This window comes from Apteryx rowi, unplaced genomic scaffold (assembly GCF_003343035.1).
Source record: "Apteryx rowi isolate R43461 unplaced genomic scaffold, aptRow1 scaffold_25, whole genome shotgun sequence".
NCBI lineage: Eukaryota > Metazoa > Chordata > Aves > Apterygiformes > Apterygidae > Apteryx > Apteryx rowi.
In genome coordinates, this window is record NW_020448863.1 from 594,385 (window position 1) to 615,700 (window position 21,316).

Here is a 21,316-nt window from a genome sequence, read left to right on the forward strand (position 1 = left end):
ATAGTTTTAGTTCTGAATTCTGTCTAAGAGAAAAAAATCGTAATTTTGAAACATATTTTATCACTGCTGGATTATGCTGTTTTGTTTTTTTAAAATTCTGTTTATTGTGTGAAAGTTAAAACAGTAAAAATTAACAGAAGAGATTTTTCTCTTTTTTACTGAAATGCTTTGCTTAAGGTAAAACCATTTTCTTCCCTTCACAAAAAACATAGAAGTTTCATTAATTTAATCCAGCCTAAAATGGAGTCATTTTCCAGATTTTTCAGGATTCTTGGCCAAATATAATTTCTGTCCTCTGCTTCAGCAAACATATTTTAGTTCAGTACACATACAGATAAACTGATTGTAGCCCAGTTGCCTAACCTATGTCCATCCCAGCCATCAGTGGCATTTCTAGAAATACTGAGAAAAAACGTATTGYCTGGCATTTGTCTCAACCACTATGGAAACAGAGGCTCTTCACCGCTAAATGCCTATGTGGTGTGCTACTCTCCTGTTTCCATTTTCTTATTTGATTCTTTTCTCTCCCTTCTCCCCCAGGGTGATACCTATTCATAACTATCATTCCCTTAGTAATCAAAGCCCAGTGTGTTTGGGGTCATGCTTGTCATAGGCTCCTCAGTAACTTTTCCCCATGGGCTATAGGGATCAGGACTTGACTGTGAATTGGAGATGGCACAGATTTTTCAGGACGTGCTGGTGCCTACAAACTGGCAAGAAGGGGCTGACATGGGCTGAGCTACCTCAGTGAGGTAGAAGGAGTTAAGGCATCAGAGGCAATAAATCCACGGGGCTGGAGAAAAGACTGCATCTGAAGGTGAATAGATCTGATCTGCAGAACATGTCAATTGAGACCAAATGGGGAGAGATAAGTCCCTTCAAAGAGGTTGCAAAGGATGGTACAGATGTTCTTTGTTCTATTCTCTTAGGAAACGAAGCAGCAGAGAGGTTGTGGATACAGAGTGATTTCTGCTTCATGTCCTGTGTACACTGCTATTGCAGAGGGTCTACTGCCGTCTGTAACAAGAAAGCAGAGGCAGGGCTTACTGAGGCCTAACTATAATCTTAATGCATAATAAACTTCAGTTTTATGTAGTGGAAGGAATTACTGTGATAATCTTATGTGGCCACCTGTATAATACAAGCCAGTATGATATGAGAGAGTCACCAAATAAAATCTCAGACCAACACTTTGAAAGGAAAGAGTTGCTAAAAGAACATGTTGACTTTGGAAAATGCCAAGCAAATCTGTCACGTACATTCTTCACATCAGAGTACAGTATCTCATTATATGTTTCTCTTTCATAGCATGAGGATGACCAAAGACAGTTCGGTGTGAATCAGCTATTGGAATATACTTGCGCTTGGAGACTGACTCGGTAAGAACATGAGTATTTTGCAGTAGCTGTGTTGGTTTGTATTTGGAATGAGAATCCTGGCCCTACAGGACAGAATCCCAAGACCTACTGGAGACAGGGATGATACCACAGAGAAAGAAAATCAGTTAGATGTTTAAAAGGGTTTTTTTTGCTTTCAGACCTTACTGATTGCTTGGCAAAAATTAATGGCCATTTATAGACCTGTGTAATTTTTCCCCCATTCTCTCACTTTTATTCTTTGAAGGTTTCATTAGAGTTCTCAAGTTTCACAAAGTTTTCTGGGATTGAAGGAGTCATGATTTTCAAGTGCATGTCACTCTTAAGGAGAGAATTTTAAGAGTACATACTATAAAAATAGTGGGTTTACTCTTCATTATGCCTGGGGTTTCACAGTTCAGTGATTTTTTATTATTACTATTATTGAAGCTAGTTGTGACAAATTTTTAACTTGATATCTCTGACTTTAAAGTTAACCTACCATGGACAAGCACTTAAATGAGATTCCTCATTCAGCTCTCATTATGTTCCATTTCATTTCCATTTCTGCCAAGACAAGGAAGCTGTTAACTCTTTTTTAATGTTTTTCACCAATGTGTCATAAAGTACTTTGCCAAGGAAGGTAAATGCTGCACCTGTCATTTACCAGATGGGGGAAAACAGAGAGGTAGGAACTTGTTGACTATCTGATGTTTACTGAGGACCCATCTGGTTTCCTAGGAGCATGGCCCAAATTTTCATTCTGTTCCTTACTACAAAGGGATCAAACCAATCATACAGTCTATGCATGCACTGCTCATTCACTCTTTTATTTCTTGTGATATAAAGTGTGTGGCCTTTTCCATTATAAAGAGAGTCTTCCAAGGGAATACGTGATAAAAGTTGTTGAGTTTCAAATCAAGTACGTGTCAAGATTTTTCTCTGATAGTGTAGGGCAATGAATAACTAACAGCATAGATAATAAGTAATTTCTTTCTTCACCTACAAGTACAGTAAATGTCTCTTACTAACTGCTGAAAAAGTAAAGGTATGAACTGTGTTTGTTCACTTTTTCCTGCTTGTCCCATGGATTGTTGATGGGTGGGAGAAAAGTTTCCATCAGTGGGGGCACAGAAATACCTGTACTCGGGCCCTGTGCTCTCAAATTCATTCCTAAATTAGTTGGGGGGAAAAAAAGGTTAATAGTTAAGTAGCAAAGTTTGCTGACTATAATATGCAGAGTAGTAAGAACAAGAGCTACCAGTGATTAATTGTAGAGGGACTTTACTGTGTTGACTATGTGATAAAATGGCAGATGAAATTCTGTGAAGATAAATGTAGATGGGAGGAAACAGTCTTAACATTACATATGTAATCACATTCTGTTGTGTTGACTTTGGCCATCAGAAATGAGTTCTTGGGTTTATAATAAATAGTTTTGAATGTCAGCTTGGTGCACAGTGGCTGCCAGAAAAATGAAAGAAATGGTTGGGATTATTACAAAAGGAATGAAAAAACAAAAAAACTATGTTATGCCACAGTATAAATGTATGATGTGTATGTATCTTGAATACTGTGTGCAGTTCTGGTTCTCCCATTTCAAATAGAATATAATACAATTTGAAAAAGTGAAAAGAAGGGGAGCAAGGATGATCAGAGGTATGAAATGCCTTCCATATGAAAAACAGATAAGTAACCTAAGATTCTTCATTTTGATCAAGAGCTAGTAGAAGGTGGGTATTTCCTAGAAAGAAGTCTATGAAGCTATGAGGAGCACAGAGAACATGCATAGAAAAGGATTATTTACTGTATTTTACAATGCAGAAATAAGGGAGCATCAAGTGAAAGTACTAGATTCAAAACAGGCAAGAGGAGGCACTTCTTTATAGGAGACCTAATTAAGCATTGGAGATTCTTGCCATGGCACATCATGATTAAAGTTTTCATAGGTTCAAAAAGTAGCAAGGCAATCACGGAACAGATTGCATGTGGGTGTGGGCCTGGGGGTAGCTCACTGCAGGGGCTGCTTTCTGTAGGCCGTGTCCATGGGACTGCGCCTCGCGGGGCTCCCTGCCTGGGCAGAGTCTTAGCGTCCTTGCAGCTGGTCTTGTACCCTCAACATCTCTGCATGTGCTCAAGACTCACTCTAGGGCATGCATTGCATACATTCCATGTCATGACACAGAAACTCTTCATGTTATGTTGGGCATTTTGAACTGAAACATCTTTTGAAGAATAAAGAAAGACCTGCATGTCCTAGTAGCACTGTAGACCTGTAGGGGGCCGGGAGTAGACTCTCACTGGGTGTGATGCAGTGTGCACATGACTGCTTCTCTCTGACTACGGCTAGCCGCAGGTATTGTAAACATAAGCCTTTCTGCTCTCCTTAACGTAGCAGTCAAAAATCACTCCCTGGAACAAATTTCTTTAGCAGCGTTCACGTACTGTTTTTCCCCATTGAGTCAACTAGTTTGAGTCGAAAGCATTGGCACACTTATGTTGAGAGAGGACTTGAATTTGAAGCATCACCAAAGTTATAATCAGGTGAGCTCTACAGTGAAGAAAAGCCCTTATTCCTGTAAGCAGCAGCCATAGTGTTTTTTCTGTGGGTAGGTCAGTCAGTAATACCACACTTTGTCATAACAGCTGTGTGTGACGTAACATGCCACATCTTTGTGCCTATTCTGTACTGGGAGGTACGTTTGCAGCGCAATTTGTTTTTATATCTAGGTAGGGCTGTAATAGCCATGGACAGGCAGTGGAATGGGCTCAACACAGGCTGTACAAATCTGCTTGGCGCATAGGAAGGCTGGCAGATTACCTTCCCATATTGTTGTGTCTTCAGAGCTATGAGTATCTAGGTCAGCTAAGTTAAATAATGCTCAGGGTTGTCTATATGTACTGCAGTTACATTTCTGATTGTAGCATACAAACATCTGTGTCTTATAGAACATACTGATTGAGATGGTCTCACCATCTGCTTAGATCCAGTAGGGAAGGGAAAAGGATTGTTTTGGCTGGCTTGGAATGAAGTAAAAAGAATGAACTGGAACCTGATCTCTGTATATATCTAGATCATTCAGAGAGACCTGGACAGGCTGGAGAGGTGGGCAGAGAGGAACCTCATGAAGTTCAACAAAGGCAAGTGCAGGGTCCTGCACCTGGGGAGGAATAACCCTATGCACCAGTGCAGGTTGGGGGTTGACCTGCTGGAAAGCAGCTCTGCGGAGAAGGACCTGGGAGTGCTGGTGGACACCAAGTTAAGCATGAGGCAGCAATGTGCCCTTGTGGCCAAGAAGGCCAATGGTCTCCTGGGGTGCATCGGGAAGAGTGTTGCCAGCAGGTCGAGGGAGGTGATTCTCCCCCTCTACTCAGCCCTGGTGAGGCCACATCTGGAGTACTGCGTCCAGTTCTGGGCTCCCCAGTACAAGAGGGATGTGGCACTACTGGAGCAAGTCCAGCGAAGGGCTACAAAGATGATTAGGGGACTGGAGCATCTCTCTTATGAGGAAAGACTGAGAAAGCTGGACCTGTTTAGCCTGGAGAAGAGAAGGCTGAGAGGAGATCTTATCAATGTGTACAAGTATCTGAAGGGAGGGTGTCAAGAGGATGGGACCAGACTCTTTTCAGTGGTGCCCAGTGACAGGATGAGAGGCAACGGGCACAAACTGAAACATAGACAATTCCATCTGAACATGAGGAAATACTTTTTCACTGTGAGGGTGACAGAGCACTGGAACAGGTTGCCCCGAGAGGTTGTGGAGTCTCCTTCTCTGGAGATATTCAAAACGCGCCTGGATGCGATCCTGTGCAATGTGCTCTAGGTGACCCTGCTTGAGCAGGGGGGTTGGACTAGATGATCTCCAGAGGTCCCTTCCAACCTCAGTGATTCTGTGATTCTGTGATTCTGTGATCTCTGTTTATATCTGCTGTTGCAGGCAAGTGTGTAACAAATGAAACCAGCAGCACCTACATTGCTTCTCTCACTGATATTCATAGCTTGAAAATCAAACCCAATGTAAATCAACAAGTATGTCAGCAGAACTGTACTCATTGTCCAGGGCTGAATTTGGCCCATAATCTCTGACATCAAGGTGCCAATAAATATGACACGGTGGCTAATCTGACACTTGCAGTTCGGCAGAGCTTGTTTAGGCAGCCTGGTGATAAATGGCCCTTTGGAAAGGAAACCTGGCAATGTTCCACAGGGGGTGCTGCTGCCAGGAAATTAAAAAATAAGTGCTGTAAGTGTTCGCTGTATGTGACTATCTACTTTCTCCCATATAGACCAGTCAGGAGCCAAGACCGATTCTCCTAAGTTGTTGATGCTTTTCTTTTCAAAACTGTTTTACTATATTGCCGTGCTAAAAGATCCAAGGGATTTCTTCAGGACCATTAAAGAAACATTGAATGTTCATTGATTATTTAGCATTGCCATATTTATACACACGTATCAGAGATGTGCAAGTACGTGGTGTTTGTGTATAATATATGGGTATTATTAGTTATCTAGCAGCCAAAGACTCAGGAAAGCATTGACAGAGATATTCTGATCATTGTTACAAGTTGTTGGGGTGTTTTTCATATTTGTTATGTAAAATTATGGCTGCCTTATACACAAAATTCTCTAGGGTGGAATAAAATGATGGAGAATATGCTAATTTTTTGAATTAGTGTTATAACCTATGAAATTATTCTGAAACCTGCATTTAGACCAAGCATGCTGATGAACATGCTTACATGTGTTCATCAAGGCAATGGGGCAAGCTCTTACATTTAGAACTACTTTTGAATTTGGCAGTGCTATGAAAAAGACATTATGCCTGGAGAGTTGCTCAAAGCAAAGCAACAACTTGTACTAGCTATGACATAACAGGATTGCAGAAGGAATTGCCAGACAGCTTCTCATCACACAAACTGCCTGGCTAGATAAGGCTAGTGCAAGGTTGCAAATAAAAAACTGTAAAGGCAAAGCCATCTGTAGGAGGAGGTGAATATCGGGCATCTATGGGGAAATGTACTCTGGTATTGACACTTGAAATTTCTCTATGATGAATTTCAGTGGAGTGAGTTTATTTCCTCTTCTTGACATATAATACATGATAATCTAACCATGTGCTATACAACCTGTACCCTGGACCATGGCTGCAACTCTAATCAGCTCAGTTATCCTGGCTTAAGAAGCATATGTACGGATGGCAAAAAAAATTCCTATACAAATACTGCATTTGCTCTGAAGTAAACAAATATCTGTGTGATCTTCAGCTACCAGTCTGCAATGGGGGAAAATTCCTTCTAAGCCCTCTGAAGAGAGAAAACACCAATGCAAAGTGGGAAATCTAGGAGAAAAATAATCAAGGAAAAAGTGGTAGAGTAAAACAAATAAAAAACACCGAGGAAGGAGTGTAGATTGAAACTTCCCATTTTCCATACAAGCACACATACTCCCTGACATCTACCACAAAGTACTACCAGGGCAATAAGATGGCCGTCTTACCAGTGAATAAGTTAGGCTTTGTGTGGAAGTGGGAATTAAGGTTTCCCTATCCTCAGCTGAATATTCAACCCTAGAGGAGGCTGTCAAAGGAAAACAAAGGTGTACCATAGCCAGGGCAGGCCTCGTAGGCACCTTTTTCCTTTTTTTCCAGCCCACGGGTAAATACTAACTAGAATTTCACTGTGCATAGAACATGGTAGGATTAAAACCAGAAAGAGACAAAATTGTTCTTTAAAAAGTAAAACTCTGATTCCGGTTATCCGTTGGAGCCTTTGGTTCTAAAAGGATGAGATTTACAGCAGAAGCTTCAGTCCTGCAGTTCAACATAGAAAGCTTTGTATTCCCGTTCATAACCCTACTGAATTTAGTGAAGCTTTGTGGAGGCATAACAGTCTGCTTGTATAAACTTTATGGTAATTTTTGTAGCTTCAAGGTAGCATGGCACTAAAGCGTGGCAGAGGTCTACATACAGGAGTAGTATCAGTTAAACCAGTTTTCACGACTGGATTGAATGACAAAGAAAAACAAATCCGTAGCTTATGTAATAGTACGTAAAGGCAGCCACTGAAATAGTATGAAAATGTAAACATCAGAAATGTATGTAAATAAAGTTTAATGATTTCCACTGGCAATGGTGCCCCTTTTATTAATGCACATTTTCATACTTGTGACTTAATAGGGGCTTTTGAACTGTAGAGATTTTCCAGATGTTTTGCAGATGTGTTGCCTGATTCTCTGCAGCTTTACAGTCTGTGAAGTGATTTGGGAAAGAAGGCTTTGTAGCATGCAGTTAAATCCATCCTTCTTCAAGGTAATATTTAAGCACATGCTTAGCCTTGAAGAGTGAAAGAAAGAGGATTTGAAGCTAAATAGGCACATTAGTAAGCCACTTACCGGAGTTCTTTCACCTGTGAAACATGTATCCTCCAGGTCAAAGAAGAAGAATTTTACATACATACTTTATGCAGCAAATGACTACCAAGGAACCATGGAGAAGCAGGCCAAATGTTACACGAGGTCTACATAAGCAGTTTTCTTTATTTTATACCAACATAAAATCACTGTCAGTCAAATTATTTCTGATTTATGCAATGTGAAAAAATACCTGTTGTCTTTATCCATTTGCTATTAATTTGATGTTGTTTTCTTTTTTCCAATTTCCAGACAGAACCTTGTCTCAATTATTATGAAATATAGAGGTCAAGTGGAGTATCTGTTGCAAAATGAGGTATTTTTTCTCAGTCTGTTATACCAGAAAAGCATTAACTTCCATGTGAAAGGTATCTAATTATTAATCTGTCTCAAATGCAATTAAGGAGGACTTTTAATTAAAGCTGCTTAACCTGACTTGGAAAGGGTATGAATTCTTTTAACAGAATTTGACTTGAGATTAAGAAAAAGGGGCTACCAATTTAAAATGTCCAAGGTGACTGTTTCATAGTGTCAAGGAACCTGCAAAGAAAAACAGGATAGTTTTGTTTGACAGTATAATGGTTGGAACTAGCAGAGGTAAAGTATGCTATATGTATTGGCAAAAATTGTTCCTGATTTTGCAAACCCACAAGCGTTTAACTATTTAGGATATATGTTCAAGCCTGAGATTATTTGCAGGGTTAGGTTTAGGCTGCAAAACTCATAAAGGCTTTCTTTTAAAATATTTGGGACTGCTCCATGCTTTAAGGAAATCTTAGGAAATCCTCTCTGCTAACTAATGCTTTAGGCAGAATTCAAACTCAAAGGATATTCTCAAGGATATACTCAAATACATATTTGACTTGGAAGAAGCCAAGTGGTTATTTGATTTGAGTTTCAGGTTGTGATACTAACTGACTTGCTAAGATTTGGAACTGGCAAGAAAACAGAGAATTTTTTGATTAGAAAAACCAAAAAATGCCAATGAAGTGGCATGGAGATATTCCAGTGCATCTATTCCTGAGTGTTTTAACTGATTATGCTAAAGTAGAGATTTTTTTGAAATAAATAAAATTAGTATTTTGTTTCAGAAATCCTTCACCTGTACTGAAGTCCAGATTTCAGTCTTTCTGGATATTCTTGATATTTCTATTTTGAATAACCAGAAAGCGTATACACACACATGTATATGTTTACATAGAGGTGTGCATATATGTGCGTGTGTGTATACACATATGTACATATATGTGCATATGTATATTTACACATGCAAACACATATACGTACAAATGTACACAAATGTGTACATAAATATATATATGTGTAAATAACTATATTTAGATAAAAACAGTCTACGTTTTTGTGTAAATCTTTGACACTTCTTTTGTAGAATGCACACAAATTTAAAATCTGTTGACTTGTGCCTGATTCTAAAGCACAGCTCTGGTTTTAATGCTGTGTAGGCATTCACCGAAATTTGCTTCTGTGAGCAACCTCTCAAAGGGGACTAATTAGTGGGTAAAATGTGATGGAGGCCATTGGGAAAATTGAGGTCTCCAAACTCAGAAGTATATATATACTGCCTTACTGAAGAAGACCCATGAGTTTAGTTACTCACATTCACTTGAAATGTTGGAGCCTAAAGTAAAAAGATTCCAAATTCAAAGGGAGCTGTAATCTCAAAATTAATCAGGCATTACAATCCCCCCTTTGCAGTCCACACTAGGTAGATATTCCTCAGACCTATAATGGAGCTCTCTTAAATTCGTTTTTTGCTAAAGATTTTTATCTTGAGTAGGCAATTACTTGAGATTGTTAACTTATTTATAAAGTGAAGACAGGACACTTCTGAAATATTCATGCCATGCAACAAATGTGTGTTTTACTCTAGAGCTAAATTTCTCCGTAGTTAATAATATATATATWTTTTTTTAACAAGGTCTTGTCTGCACAGGGACACTGAAGAAAGTTCATGTGAATTGATTAAAAGAGGAGGGTTGCAAGTTAATGACACGGGTTAAATAACCATGCAGATGTTTTCATTCAGAAGTATCATAATGTATGGAGTTTTTTCCAGCCTATAATTAGAACTAGTGATACTGGTTTTCTTTAATAAATGGCTTGAAAAATTATGGCACTGTAATGTAATAAGTTATAATCATGAATTTATAGTAAAGGAAGCAAACAAGAAAATGAGAACGCTTGAGTCATTCTCTGAATCCTAAATTGTTTGTTTGTTTTCCATAAAGTCTGATTAGATCCATTTAAGAAGGTTTTAAATTGGGATCTCTGTAACTTCCCCCCATCCCAAGGTTAGATAGGACTAGTGTTGATTTTCAAAACCAGCACTCACAGCAGTGGGAGAGTTGGGACCCTTCTTCCCATCCACCACAATCCACCCTCAGCACACGTGGAACTTCAGGCCAGTGGGAGTTACCCACGTAAACTAACTTAAGTACACATACACCTGCTTAAATTCTGTGCTCAGCTGGACATTCCTTTAGCAAACAGTTTTATTCTGACAGGTCTTGAGATGACCAATAAGTGGCAAGCTCATTTTGTGATGGATAATACCTTTGCAAAATGAAAAGGCAAATAAAGAAAAAAACATTTGCAATATTTGGCACAAGGGGAGGGATTGATGCTGTTGGGGTTGAAACGTTTAGAGTTTTCTTAGAGAGCATGTGCCGTCAGACAACTAGCCATTCTGATTGCTCTGATAATTATTCAACATGCACTTCATTTTTAATCTACTCAAAATGTACCATTTAAAAAAACTTTTTAATTTGTGCAGTGTAGAAGAAAACTTCTTAATTTTTGTAGTGTAAGAATGGAGCATAGAAGTTCTAGAATGAAGYACTATTTTTATCATAAAAATAGTTTAAACACCAAAATATCCTTCAAAAGTTCTGCTGATATTTAAATATGTAGAGGGAAAAAAAATACACATTTTGACTATATTTGGTTTGGATTTTTAGGAAATCTTTCCATCCAGCAGTACGGCTACTGCCCTATTCAAGGATTACCCTTGTATGTCTCTAATGCTAGCGTACTACTCAGAAGTAGCTCTCCCTGTGCGTGTCATTTTATAGACCTAAAATCCCTTGTGCTAATAATCCATATGTACATAGGAAGAAGAAAAATATTGAATTAAAATTAAAAATAATTAATATTTTTATTTAAATTTTTCATTACAAAAATGTGTGTATGTGTATATACACATATACATTTTTATATGGGCTGGACTGTGCAGTTGTATTCTTCACAACTGCACAGTAAACCAGCCTATATAATTATCTGGTTTTGTCATTATTATAGGTGGTAACAAAGCCATCCCATTTTTAGAAGTTCCTGCTTCTATTGGCAATGTATATGTGCGTGGAGAGGAAATTCTGCTAGAGTTCAGTTTAAAAATCCAAGTGGTAGGGAAGAAATATGAGAGAGGAAAATGCACTGCTTGTAATTTGCCAGAAGGTTGAGTCAGGTTCAGACTGAAGAAAGGTCCAAGGTTCTCAAACCTTTTTCTTTCTCTCCAATACCGGTAATATGAAAAAGTTTTGCTGTTTTTAATTATATATACAAAAATCAACTTATATTTAAAAGAATTCTGATATTTTAGAATATTTTATCTAATTTATACCTGCTTTAGTTTTACTCAAGGCAGTTAAACGTGGTACCAGTAAACTCAACAAATTTTTGTATTTACTTTTTTTAGTGACAGGTATTAACCTTCTCAGTACAGTTTGGCTATAGACCTTAAGCTTGAAAAAAGAAAGTTCATCTTGGTGCATTTTTTCTTTTTCAGACATGGAAATGGATGAGTTACAGAAATGGTTTTATCGATACATAGACATGCTGTAGCTGACTAAAAGGAAAGTTTATCAGTACAGGAACATGGAGAATATGTAATAGAGGAGCTTCTGCTTGTACAGGAAATCTATTTTAAGCTTTAAGAAAGCCATATAAATGCACAGGAAAATCAGGAAAGTTTTTTTATCTATTTATTTTCCTAAATATAGGATATTTGATATTTAGGGTGATGGCACTTCCCTTCCTTTGGGACACAAATTTTGTTCTTGAATTGACCAATATGTACCTGAGATGATTCATCTAGGGATTTTTTTTTTATATAGTGATATTTAAAAATCCAGGTTTATTACCAATATGATTTAGTATTTTGAAAAAAAATATATTTTTTTTTGAAGAAAAGCTGGTACTCAATCCACAAGTGTCAGATTACACAGCCTCCCACACCACTATTTTTAAGGAAAATGGCTCTCTGCCATGTCTCACAGAGGGGGGTAGGAGACAAGAGCAGGGATAAATTCATAGTTACATAAAATCCTCAGAACATTTGTGAATCATTTGGGTTCAAGGTTCCTCAAAAGTTCCTTTACAATGCTTCTATACTTCAAACCAACATTTTGCCTCAGTATCAGTCTTAAAGACTAAATATGACAGTTTTCAACAAGGCACATATTCTAGAAGATACTTGGGCTTTGACAAAAACTATGCTGTCCTTAAGAAACCACTGATCACTAGCAATCTCAATATGCATCAGCAATCTCAGATTTATGCATGATGCATTTGAGTTTTGGATGAGGAGGTGTACATATGATTTTCTGCATGCTTATTGTCATCAAGTTTTTGGTAAGGTGTTTCTATTAAATAGTATGTGTCTATTTTCTTTTTTTTTCTTTCTCTGACATCTACAGCATGGAGTGGATGATGTGATTGAAGCAGCTAAAGCAATCTGCAGCGCCCTCTGTTTTGTGGAAACCAGAGACATTACTGATGCAGTCAAGAAACTCCGTGCAGTGCTGTTGGCGAAAGCACAGGTAAAAGGTGCACTGAAGCCTTTGTAAGGCTGCCTTGACAAGCTGACGTCTTATTTTTTCTTTTAAACTGGAGCTTGAGTAGGTGGCATTCATTTTCTGATTGATCAAGGTGGTAGGCCATTGTACTGTCTTACTACTTATTTCCTCTGTGACAAATGTTAGGAAAAGGCAGTATAAAAAAGAGAAAAGATTGTGGACAGTGTGTGACAAGTGAAGCAGCAGAGGGCTTGTCCTGTGGTTAAAGCTAACTGATACACACCTATGGTTGTTCTTTCTAATTCCCACCAAGTGCACAAGTCTCAGCTTTGCCACACCAAATATTATCCAAATCGTGACATTTCTAAGTAATCAAGTTTCATATATTTAGCATAGGTTGGTAACAATAAAAGCAACAGTTCTTCTGTAAATGTCTTGTTCTTAAGATAGAAATTCCTCTATTATTTGCTTAGAGAAAGCCCAGCTTAATATAGTTTTGATTTCAGCTGGAATTCTTATTGTTAAAACACTGAAATGGGGTTTCCAGGGGTTACTGTAAAATTGTGACCTGAGACTTTGGAGGGCAGTTTTTGTTTTCAGTTTTATCATCAGCCATTTTACTATGACCTTGGACAAGTCACTAAGGACCTGATTTGCAGAGATACTGAGCACCTAAAAATTCATTTGAAGTCAGCATCTCAAAAATATAGGTTCTCAGCACATCTGAAAATAAAGCCATTAATCACTCGGATTTAGTTTGGTGTAACCTTAAGTTATGCTAATTCTTTCCCATCATAATGAAATTCCTCTTCAAACTTTTTAAAAGTTTAATAAGATACTAAAGGTTTTTTTCTTTTTTCCTTCCTTATATGGTCTCTGTTTTACCAGTCTTTCTCAATTTTGTTTAGAAAATTTTGCCAAATTGAGCAAGCTGCAAAGCTATTATTCTTTCTCTCAGTGGATTTTAGCCCATGGCTTGTGATACATGTGTAAGAACACTTAGGACAGAAAAGGAAACATTGGGTTTACTAGTGTTAATTGGATTAACTAGTGAGCATTAATTAGAAAGATGCTCAGCTACCCAAAAAGAATTTTTAAATATGGCTGATAGGCAGTTTGAGGTCCCAAACCTGAGACTGAGGAAAGCTAACACAGTTCTGTTCATGACATTTCTCAAGGCAGAAGAGTGACATACAGCAAATTAATTATGTACTGTCATCCATATAAACTTGCTCTTGACAGATTATTAACTGTCATATAGTCCTCATTTTACAGAGGCAAACTTCTTGCTGAGAGGTGAAAAGACTTACCGAAGAGCAGAAAGTCGGTTGAACAGATTTAAGTGATGTTCAGAAAATCTTTCTTAAATCTCTGCATTATTAACCTCTCTTCATTCCTCTTATACATGTGGTAGTATGGCAGTACCTTCCAACTTAGGTATAGTACAGGACCCAAGCAAATAAGCTCTAGAAAATCTCTTGCAGCACTCTGCAGGTCTGGCTTGTAAGTAAATCCCAGAACCGTGTTTCTGGAACAGGGGATGCTAAAGATCACAGAGCAGACATTGCCATGTGGCCATGGATGGAACTAGCTAGGCCCTTCTGGAATTAGTTATATGGGTCCTATCCCTCTGAAATCTGAAGTTTTGCATGTTTTCTCAAGTCAGATGAAGTGTAGGCAAGTATTGTTATAGACCAAGTTGTAAGAAACAACATAGATCTGTTTTTTGTTGTTGTTGCTCTGAGCTGACCAACTGATGCACTTGAGCTTTTTCACTTGCTTTCCTTCACTGTAAGTCTCGCTTGTATAGCGTCCTAAATACTTGTGTGTGCACTTCAGCATTAATTATTAGAAATGACTCTTCTGGGGAACTTCCAGTATAAATGGATCTGTGACAGCGCACATTTTTTCTGGTGTGTCATTGATTTAAATGGAAATATTCTTATAAGAATAATCTAATAAGAATATTTCCATTTAATAAATGTTCTTGTTGTGTTTTAGAGGACAAGTGTAACAGAGAAACAGATAAAAGAAATAACAAGGGCTTCACATGGTTTCCTCTTCAGTTAAACCCCAGTCTGTCCAGAGGGACGTCAGGCAGATCAGTATCTTCCCCTTGAGAAAAGTATGTTGTCAACCCAGAATCTTCCTAAAAAGATGGATAAAAAGCCTGGTCCTATAAAAACATGGAGGAGACAGCAACAGAATATTTTCCCCTTTAGGAAAGAATCAGAGCAGAATTAAAGTACTGGGACGAATTTGTTAAAGATTTCTTGTGGAATGAAGGGGAATTATATTAGTGTATTTTCTCTTTGAGTGTTCAGCTTAACTCTGTGAACCCAACATGTAAGCTGCCTCCTAACTCCTGACTGGTTTATGCTTCCTGAGTATGCCTGAGTCCATTTTCAGTTCCACCCTCTCTGAATGCCAGCAGGGAGGCAGACATAGTGGTCAAAGAGCCAAATCAGCAGTGGCCTGTCCTGAGCAATAGAAAACCCCACTCTTCCTGCCATAAAGAATAACGTAATGGGTTAAAAAAAAAAAAAGTGGAAGCCATATTTCTTGAATCTAATATTTCTGCTGTGTTCATGTGTTTGTTTCTGCTTCTCTTCTGAGTCATTGTCATATTAACATTTTGAATTTTAGAAAAGAAATTATTAGTAGTATTATATTATTACTGCTACTAGAGAAATAATTGAATTATGAGCTAATCTGTCCTGTTGTAAAAACCCTGCTCCAAGTGTTCCCAGGTAGTCATTGCTCATTCTTCAACGTGTCCTATTTCCAGCTCTCCTGTATAGACCCTTTCCAATATATCCAGCTTCTCTTGAACCAGCTTCCATGTATTTCCTAGCACAGAGGGAATAATAATAATCTTTCTTTTTTCTGTCGTACCTATTTAAGTTATAAGCTCTTCAGAGGCAGGAATGCCTCTTCTTATCTATATGTACAGGACCCAGCACAGTGCAGTGCTGGTCCCGGCTGGAATCTCCAGAGGCTACAAATGATAAGCAGTGATGATGATAATGATGGTGTTTGCTCATCTGTAATGAGTGAAATGATACTGTTTCTGCATACACTCCACTGAATGCTAAAAAGATTCTGTCCTGATAGAATATTTTATCACTAGCCTTAAAATATTTTTCTGTCCTAGTATGCACATAACAAACTGCTTGTCTCCACATTTCTTTTGGAGAATAGTGGCTAGACTGTTACTCATTTTTCAGAGAAATACAGTTTTAAGTTACTGAGTTTTCTGTTCTCTCAGCATTTCCTTTCAGGCTTGGTTAGCTGAACTAGTTGTCTGTCCCTTGAAGCCTTCCTGTAAAGGCTGTCTCTGACCTTGACTGAGACCCCTCCCCTGCCCTACTCCTACTTGGTGAAGCAGACCCGATCAACAACTGACTTTGACTTCAAAAAAAAAAAGAAAAAAAAAAAGGTGGGGATGAGGGGACTGAAGTCAAACTGTTTCTGCACCAGCAAATACTGTTGCTGCTGCTGCTTGCTTCTTATTCCTTTGAGAAGTGAATGTTAGGACAGTCAAGTAGACTTCAGCAATCCAGAAAAAAGTTCAGGTTTTCTTTTATGAAGAGCTTTATCTTGTTCAGCAGCAACTATAAATGTCATAAAAGCAGTAAAATGGATTTCTGCATGCTCTGTAACTCAACCACTATTCCATTTTATGAAAATAAAGATTATACACTGTATGTAAATACCTCATGTATAAGATAGCATATAAATATAACAAGACTATCTGTGTTTATCAATATTATACAAAGACTATGGACCAACTCTTTACCTTATGTAATATGACTTCTGTCTGTATTAACATATGTAGCCCGAATTAGTATTCAACGATTGGATGTTCAATGGAGTACCAGCTCCTCCAAACCTTTTTTAAAGTTAAACTCCTCATATTGAAGTGTAGAGGCATTTTGTATGAATTAGAATTCTGGCTCCATCGTGCTTTTGTAAGTACTGGTGAAATAATTAAATCCTGTAATATTAGCTTATCTTGTCAGTCTGCTTGAAGTGTTTCTATTATGCTCATCAGCTTAGCATCCCTAAGACTTTTTGTTATGATGGAAGACAGGAAGGGTGTCTAACTACTACAAGGATCACCCTTTTTTCAGACAAGCAAGTAACTTGCACCACAGCTGAAGTGAAATTTTTGAGGCTACCTGTTACATCTCAAATGCTGCAGCATTGCACATCAGGTAAGGGAGAAGTGCCAGAAGATAAGTTGTAATTGCTTTTTCACTGTAGTTTGCTGACACTTTAGTATAATGCATTGTGTGGTTCTGTGTGGTATACCTTTTAACACATCCACTTGGCAAGCTCCACGTGAACATTATGCTTCAGGGAAACTGCTGCTTATTCCTTCCAATGTAAACTACATAGGGTGCAATATATGTGTCTGTATACACATCTATACATGCGTGTGTGCATACTTTTTAAAAAAATCTCAATCTCTAATATAATTTTGGTATTATGCAAAAAAAGGAAAAGAAAAGAAGGAAATTTCTTCCAATCTCCTGTGTTTAATTAAACTACCCTTATTGCCTCCTCACTGCCAGCACTGTGAAGTCCCGTACTGTGGTTAAGAGATTATGAAAGCAACTGGCACCAGTACTAGTTTCTTCTTGAACTGGTTGTGTCTCTTTATAAATGTGATTCATTCAGTCTCTAACCACCCTAACCCTGGGAATTTAAAATCCTTTCAGGGGAAATTCTGGGCCTGCTGTACAATTAAGGTTTTTCATCTCTTTTTTTCTTTCTTACAGCAGTTCACAAAAAGTCCTGGGAGATCAAATCCTGCCAGAACAGGCACTAATCCACTATATATTAAATGGGCTAGACTATGTTGAAATTATAAGCACTGTTCCAAAAGATTGTTTACTTTCCAAAATGTGAGAGAATTGAACAAAGGTTTCTGTTCCCATTTGTCTCACTGCATAAAAAGATTGTGAAAACATATTTCTCAGCCTGGAGCTTTTCTTTCTCCGCTCAAGTAAACATTTGACTTTTCTTCATATTTACCAGACAAACTTTGCCAATGCCAAGCTAGGTACCTGAGGGAGAACATGTATCTAGCATTATACTTGTTATGTCACCTGTGAATGAATTGTAGTTTTTAAGAAGGACCTTGCTGAATATGTGTGTACTAACATGTAGCGTCCTCAGTGAGCTGCAAGTGGATTAATGACTCTGAAGGATAACACACCCTTTGGGCATGTGGGTTCAAACAGGGTATAAACCATGGGCGTACTGAAATATCAGGTGAGCTTGTTAGTGTCTGTGGTTAAGAGCTGTATCTCGGAAACTTGCTTCTATGGCATCTGGGTCAATTAAGTCTGATGACAGAGGCAGCTCAAGGCACTGGCAAATTGAGCAGCCGGCAGGGGGAAGCCGGTCCCCTCTGTTTGCTTGCAAGTGGAGGCCGGGTTCCCACCTGCGGCCCCAAGGCCTGCTGGTGCCACCCGTGCTGCCAGGAGACGCACGGAGGTATGTGCAGTGACAGCAGTTTTTTCTGTGCAGAGGGGGAGGCATACACAGTGCAGCAACATTTAGTTTTGCCTGACGTCTGAGAAGCCTGGAGCGAGGTCTGATTGATGGCACTTACTGTACTTGGTGCTTTAGTCGAGCAGCTTTTTTTTTTTTTTTTTTTTCTTCCAATGGTCTGAGTGATCTGGGCTAAATAACTGGCCTGATCTTTTAGAAGTCATAAGCACCCAGCAGTTCCTGCTGACATTAGTGGGATGTGTGAGCTGAAAATCCAGACTCTGAATTAGATATCTAAATGAAAGCTGGCCGCCTCAGAGCTGAGCATTCAGAGCCAGGTTCAGACAGCCTAAATGCCCCCTAACTGCCTGCACCTAATATTTTCTGTTGGCCAGCTCTGGGTAGCTGCCTGTTCAGAAGCCTTTCAAGTAGGCAGCTATTTCTGCAGTTTTGGAGCAGGAATGCAGGTGAAATGTAGGCCACTTGCATGGGGACTTGGTGCTTCTCAGCTTTGAAGGGATGCCAAGGCTCTGCGCGTGGTCGGGGGCCTGCCCGTGCGGGGCTGGATGTGGAATTCAGGTGTGAATGGACAAGATATGCCAAGGCATCGGGAGCATATTCTTATCTCTGTTATACCGGCACAGAGGCGGAAAATGTGTGCGCACTTCAAATGCAAATAAGTGCCTCCTTGTATCTCAACATGCCTAAATACTGTCAGAAACCTGATGCCGAGTGACTTGTCTGAGATGGTAAAGAAGGTACATGGCATAGCCAGAAGGCAGGCCCTCGTATTCTGGGTCCCAGTTGTGCCCTCTCTCATCACAACTTTAAGATACACCTTTCCCCCTTCTCACCAAAACCAGCCTTCTTTTCCATGAGTACTGTTCCTAACTCCATTATAACTACTTTTTGGTCTTTTCTGAAATAAATGATTACATTTTCCCTTGTATTTTTTCTTTACAGAATTCACTTCAAAGTGTGGAAATGCCAGGCAAAGGTAAAGTTTTGTTTTGTTAAAATATATTAATTCAAGATATATCATCAGAAAACACACATTTTGCTATTTATTTGTACTAGTGAGGTTGTAGCTGGCATAATGCAGATATTTACATGTTTAGTCATATTATGAGGTAATTATAATAAGCTAAAAATAAAAGTGGCATATAAATAAAACATACCATTTCCCAAAACTAATCTGGAGATTCAAATATGGAGAATAAGTAGTAGAGTGAAAGCACATAATACAGTCTGTAGTGCTATTACTGCTATTTTTAGTAGTTGTCCTTAGTTCCAACAGGGAAAATGAGTTACTTCTTGAAAATTTAATTTTGTGCATGGCTTTTCTACCCAACTCCAATAATTCTTATTCCTCCTTAAGCTTTAGTTCTCTGTCTTTTGTTGTGTAAACAGTATGTTGTTTTCTGTTAAATGATATACTGTCACAAGAAGGGTAGGCTAATAATGGTAACGGATAAAAGCACAGACCCACTCTTATTTAATCCCTCAGCTAAAATCAGTCTAGACTCATTGGCTAACGGCCAGTCCTGTCAACGTTACTGTAGAGCACCTCCCAAACTGAGGGAGGTGCAGGAGTTTGCTCTCTAGCGGGTGCCTGCGCCAGGTTGCTGGGGTTAACAGCCAGGTCCAGGCCTTGGAGCCTTGCCCTGCATTGTTCCTGGCCTGGGACATGCGGCCGGAGGGCTCTGCTGGTGCTTACAAAGAGGCCACCTTATGCATGCTGGGTGTGGGCCAACATGTGCTGTGAAAGTCATCTCAGTCCCCCCTTTCTTTGGAGGGAAAAAAAAAAGTGGCCATTTGAGATGCTTTTTCTGTTTTCTTCTTTCTCCATCTGTCAGTCTCGATTGCAGTGGACTCTGAGAGGCAAAGAGGTCACAAAGATTACAGCAGCCTTTCAAACACAGAGGTGGTTAAATGCTGGATTCCAAATGCCAGGCTTGTTGTTTCACCTTCGTGAACAACAAACAAACCAACAAACAGTAATTATATTTCTAAGCTGCCAGTAAAAGCTAAGCAGCTGGGGGTCGGGAAAGTGAGGGGAGGACATGCAGATGCCAAAGGGAGGAGAAGGTAAGTACGGTTTGTAAGATTCTTCTCCCTTGGATACATGCATTTAGCCAATGAGTTTTGTCAAACTCCGTTAATGACAACAATTTGCTAAAGCTGAAAGAAATTAATAGTTACAAATCAATATCTAGCCCTGAAATATGTTCCTCCACACACTCTTCAGAAAACCTTACTGGAAAGGATCTAAGACATTCCTATTTTAAAAGATATTTGCAAACTTGGACTTCACTGAATGAGCCGCTTCCTCAAGGAAAATTTTAATTTATTGAGTAGCATTAAAGGAATCTAGCAGATTTTTGGCACTTTACTTCTCTGCATCTATTTATTTATGCCAGGAAACCTTCAGCTACAAAGACTGATACTTTTCTGTTTGTTCCTGACACGCCCTTAATGCCATAAGGATTGCAGAATCCATCTGGCAAGGTAATATTAGAAACTGCAACTGTGAGTCAGAACTTGTCAGCACGTTAGTAATTCTGTGGAGAAGCCTACATTCAAAGTTGTCTGAGGTAACCAAAATCCAACTTAGCCTATTACATGCAATGACATACATTTTATGTATGTGTTAATGTAATACATACATTACAACTAGACCTACTACATAAAATTGCTTCTGAAAGCCAGCAAAATATTTAAAGCTAAGCTAAAAAGTTTGAACAGAAAGGTCTAGTCATCTTATCAAAGACCATGTTAAGGTCATGTCCGATAAACCAAAGAAGTCCAAGAGCAATGGCCCAAAATTGATCTGCTAGAAACTAGGCCTAACATGTGTGCACTTACACCTCACACCCAAGAAGTGAATAAAGCTATTTCACCTTTAAATAATGTTTCACCTTTTTTGAATAAAGCTATTTCATCTTTTCACTTTGAGATCATCAGCATTCCTCAGTCACCTATCTCCTTGGTGCTCACCTTCCTGATAATGCTGGGGGGGGGGGGGGGGGGGAGGGTCTCATCCTTTCACCTGGGGAGACTGAGTCTGAGAGGAAACCAGATGGTATTTTTACCCACTAAGTAAAAAACACCTGAAAGGTGAAAGTGCATTTTTGCTGAAACCACCTTTGCATTTCCTTTTCCACCTCCTTCACTTCCTGTCCCCTTTTTACTTTATTATGCTTAGCTGTCTGGAATTGCATGCATGCAAAAACTGG

At 38.8% G+C, this 21,316-nt stretch overlaps 1 protein-coding gene across 1 annotated transcript in view; it reads left to right on the forward strand.

Moving 5' to 3' along the window:
* Nucleotides 1–21,316, forward strand: part of PIK3C2G (phosphatidylinositol-4-phosphate 3-kinase catalytic subunit type 2 gamma) — a 211,999-nt gene that overhangs the window by 31,943 nt on the left and 158,740 nt on the right. Inside the window, exons 6-9 of the mRNA XM_026066913.1 lie at nucleotides 1,309–1,379; nucleotides 8,017–8,080; nucleotides 12,480–12,602; nucleotides 19,044–19,077. Coding sequence (XP_025922698.1) covers nucleotides 1,309–1,379; nucleotides 8,017–8,080; nucleotides 12,480–12,602; nucleotides 19,044–19,077 — 292 coding nt within the window. The remainder of the gene's footprint in view (nucleotides 1–1,308; nucleotides 1,380–8,016; nucleotides 8,081–12,479; nucleotides 12,603–19,043; nucleotides 19,078–21,316) is intronic.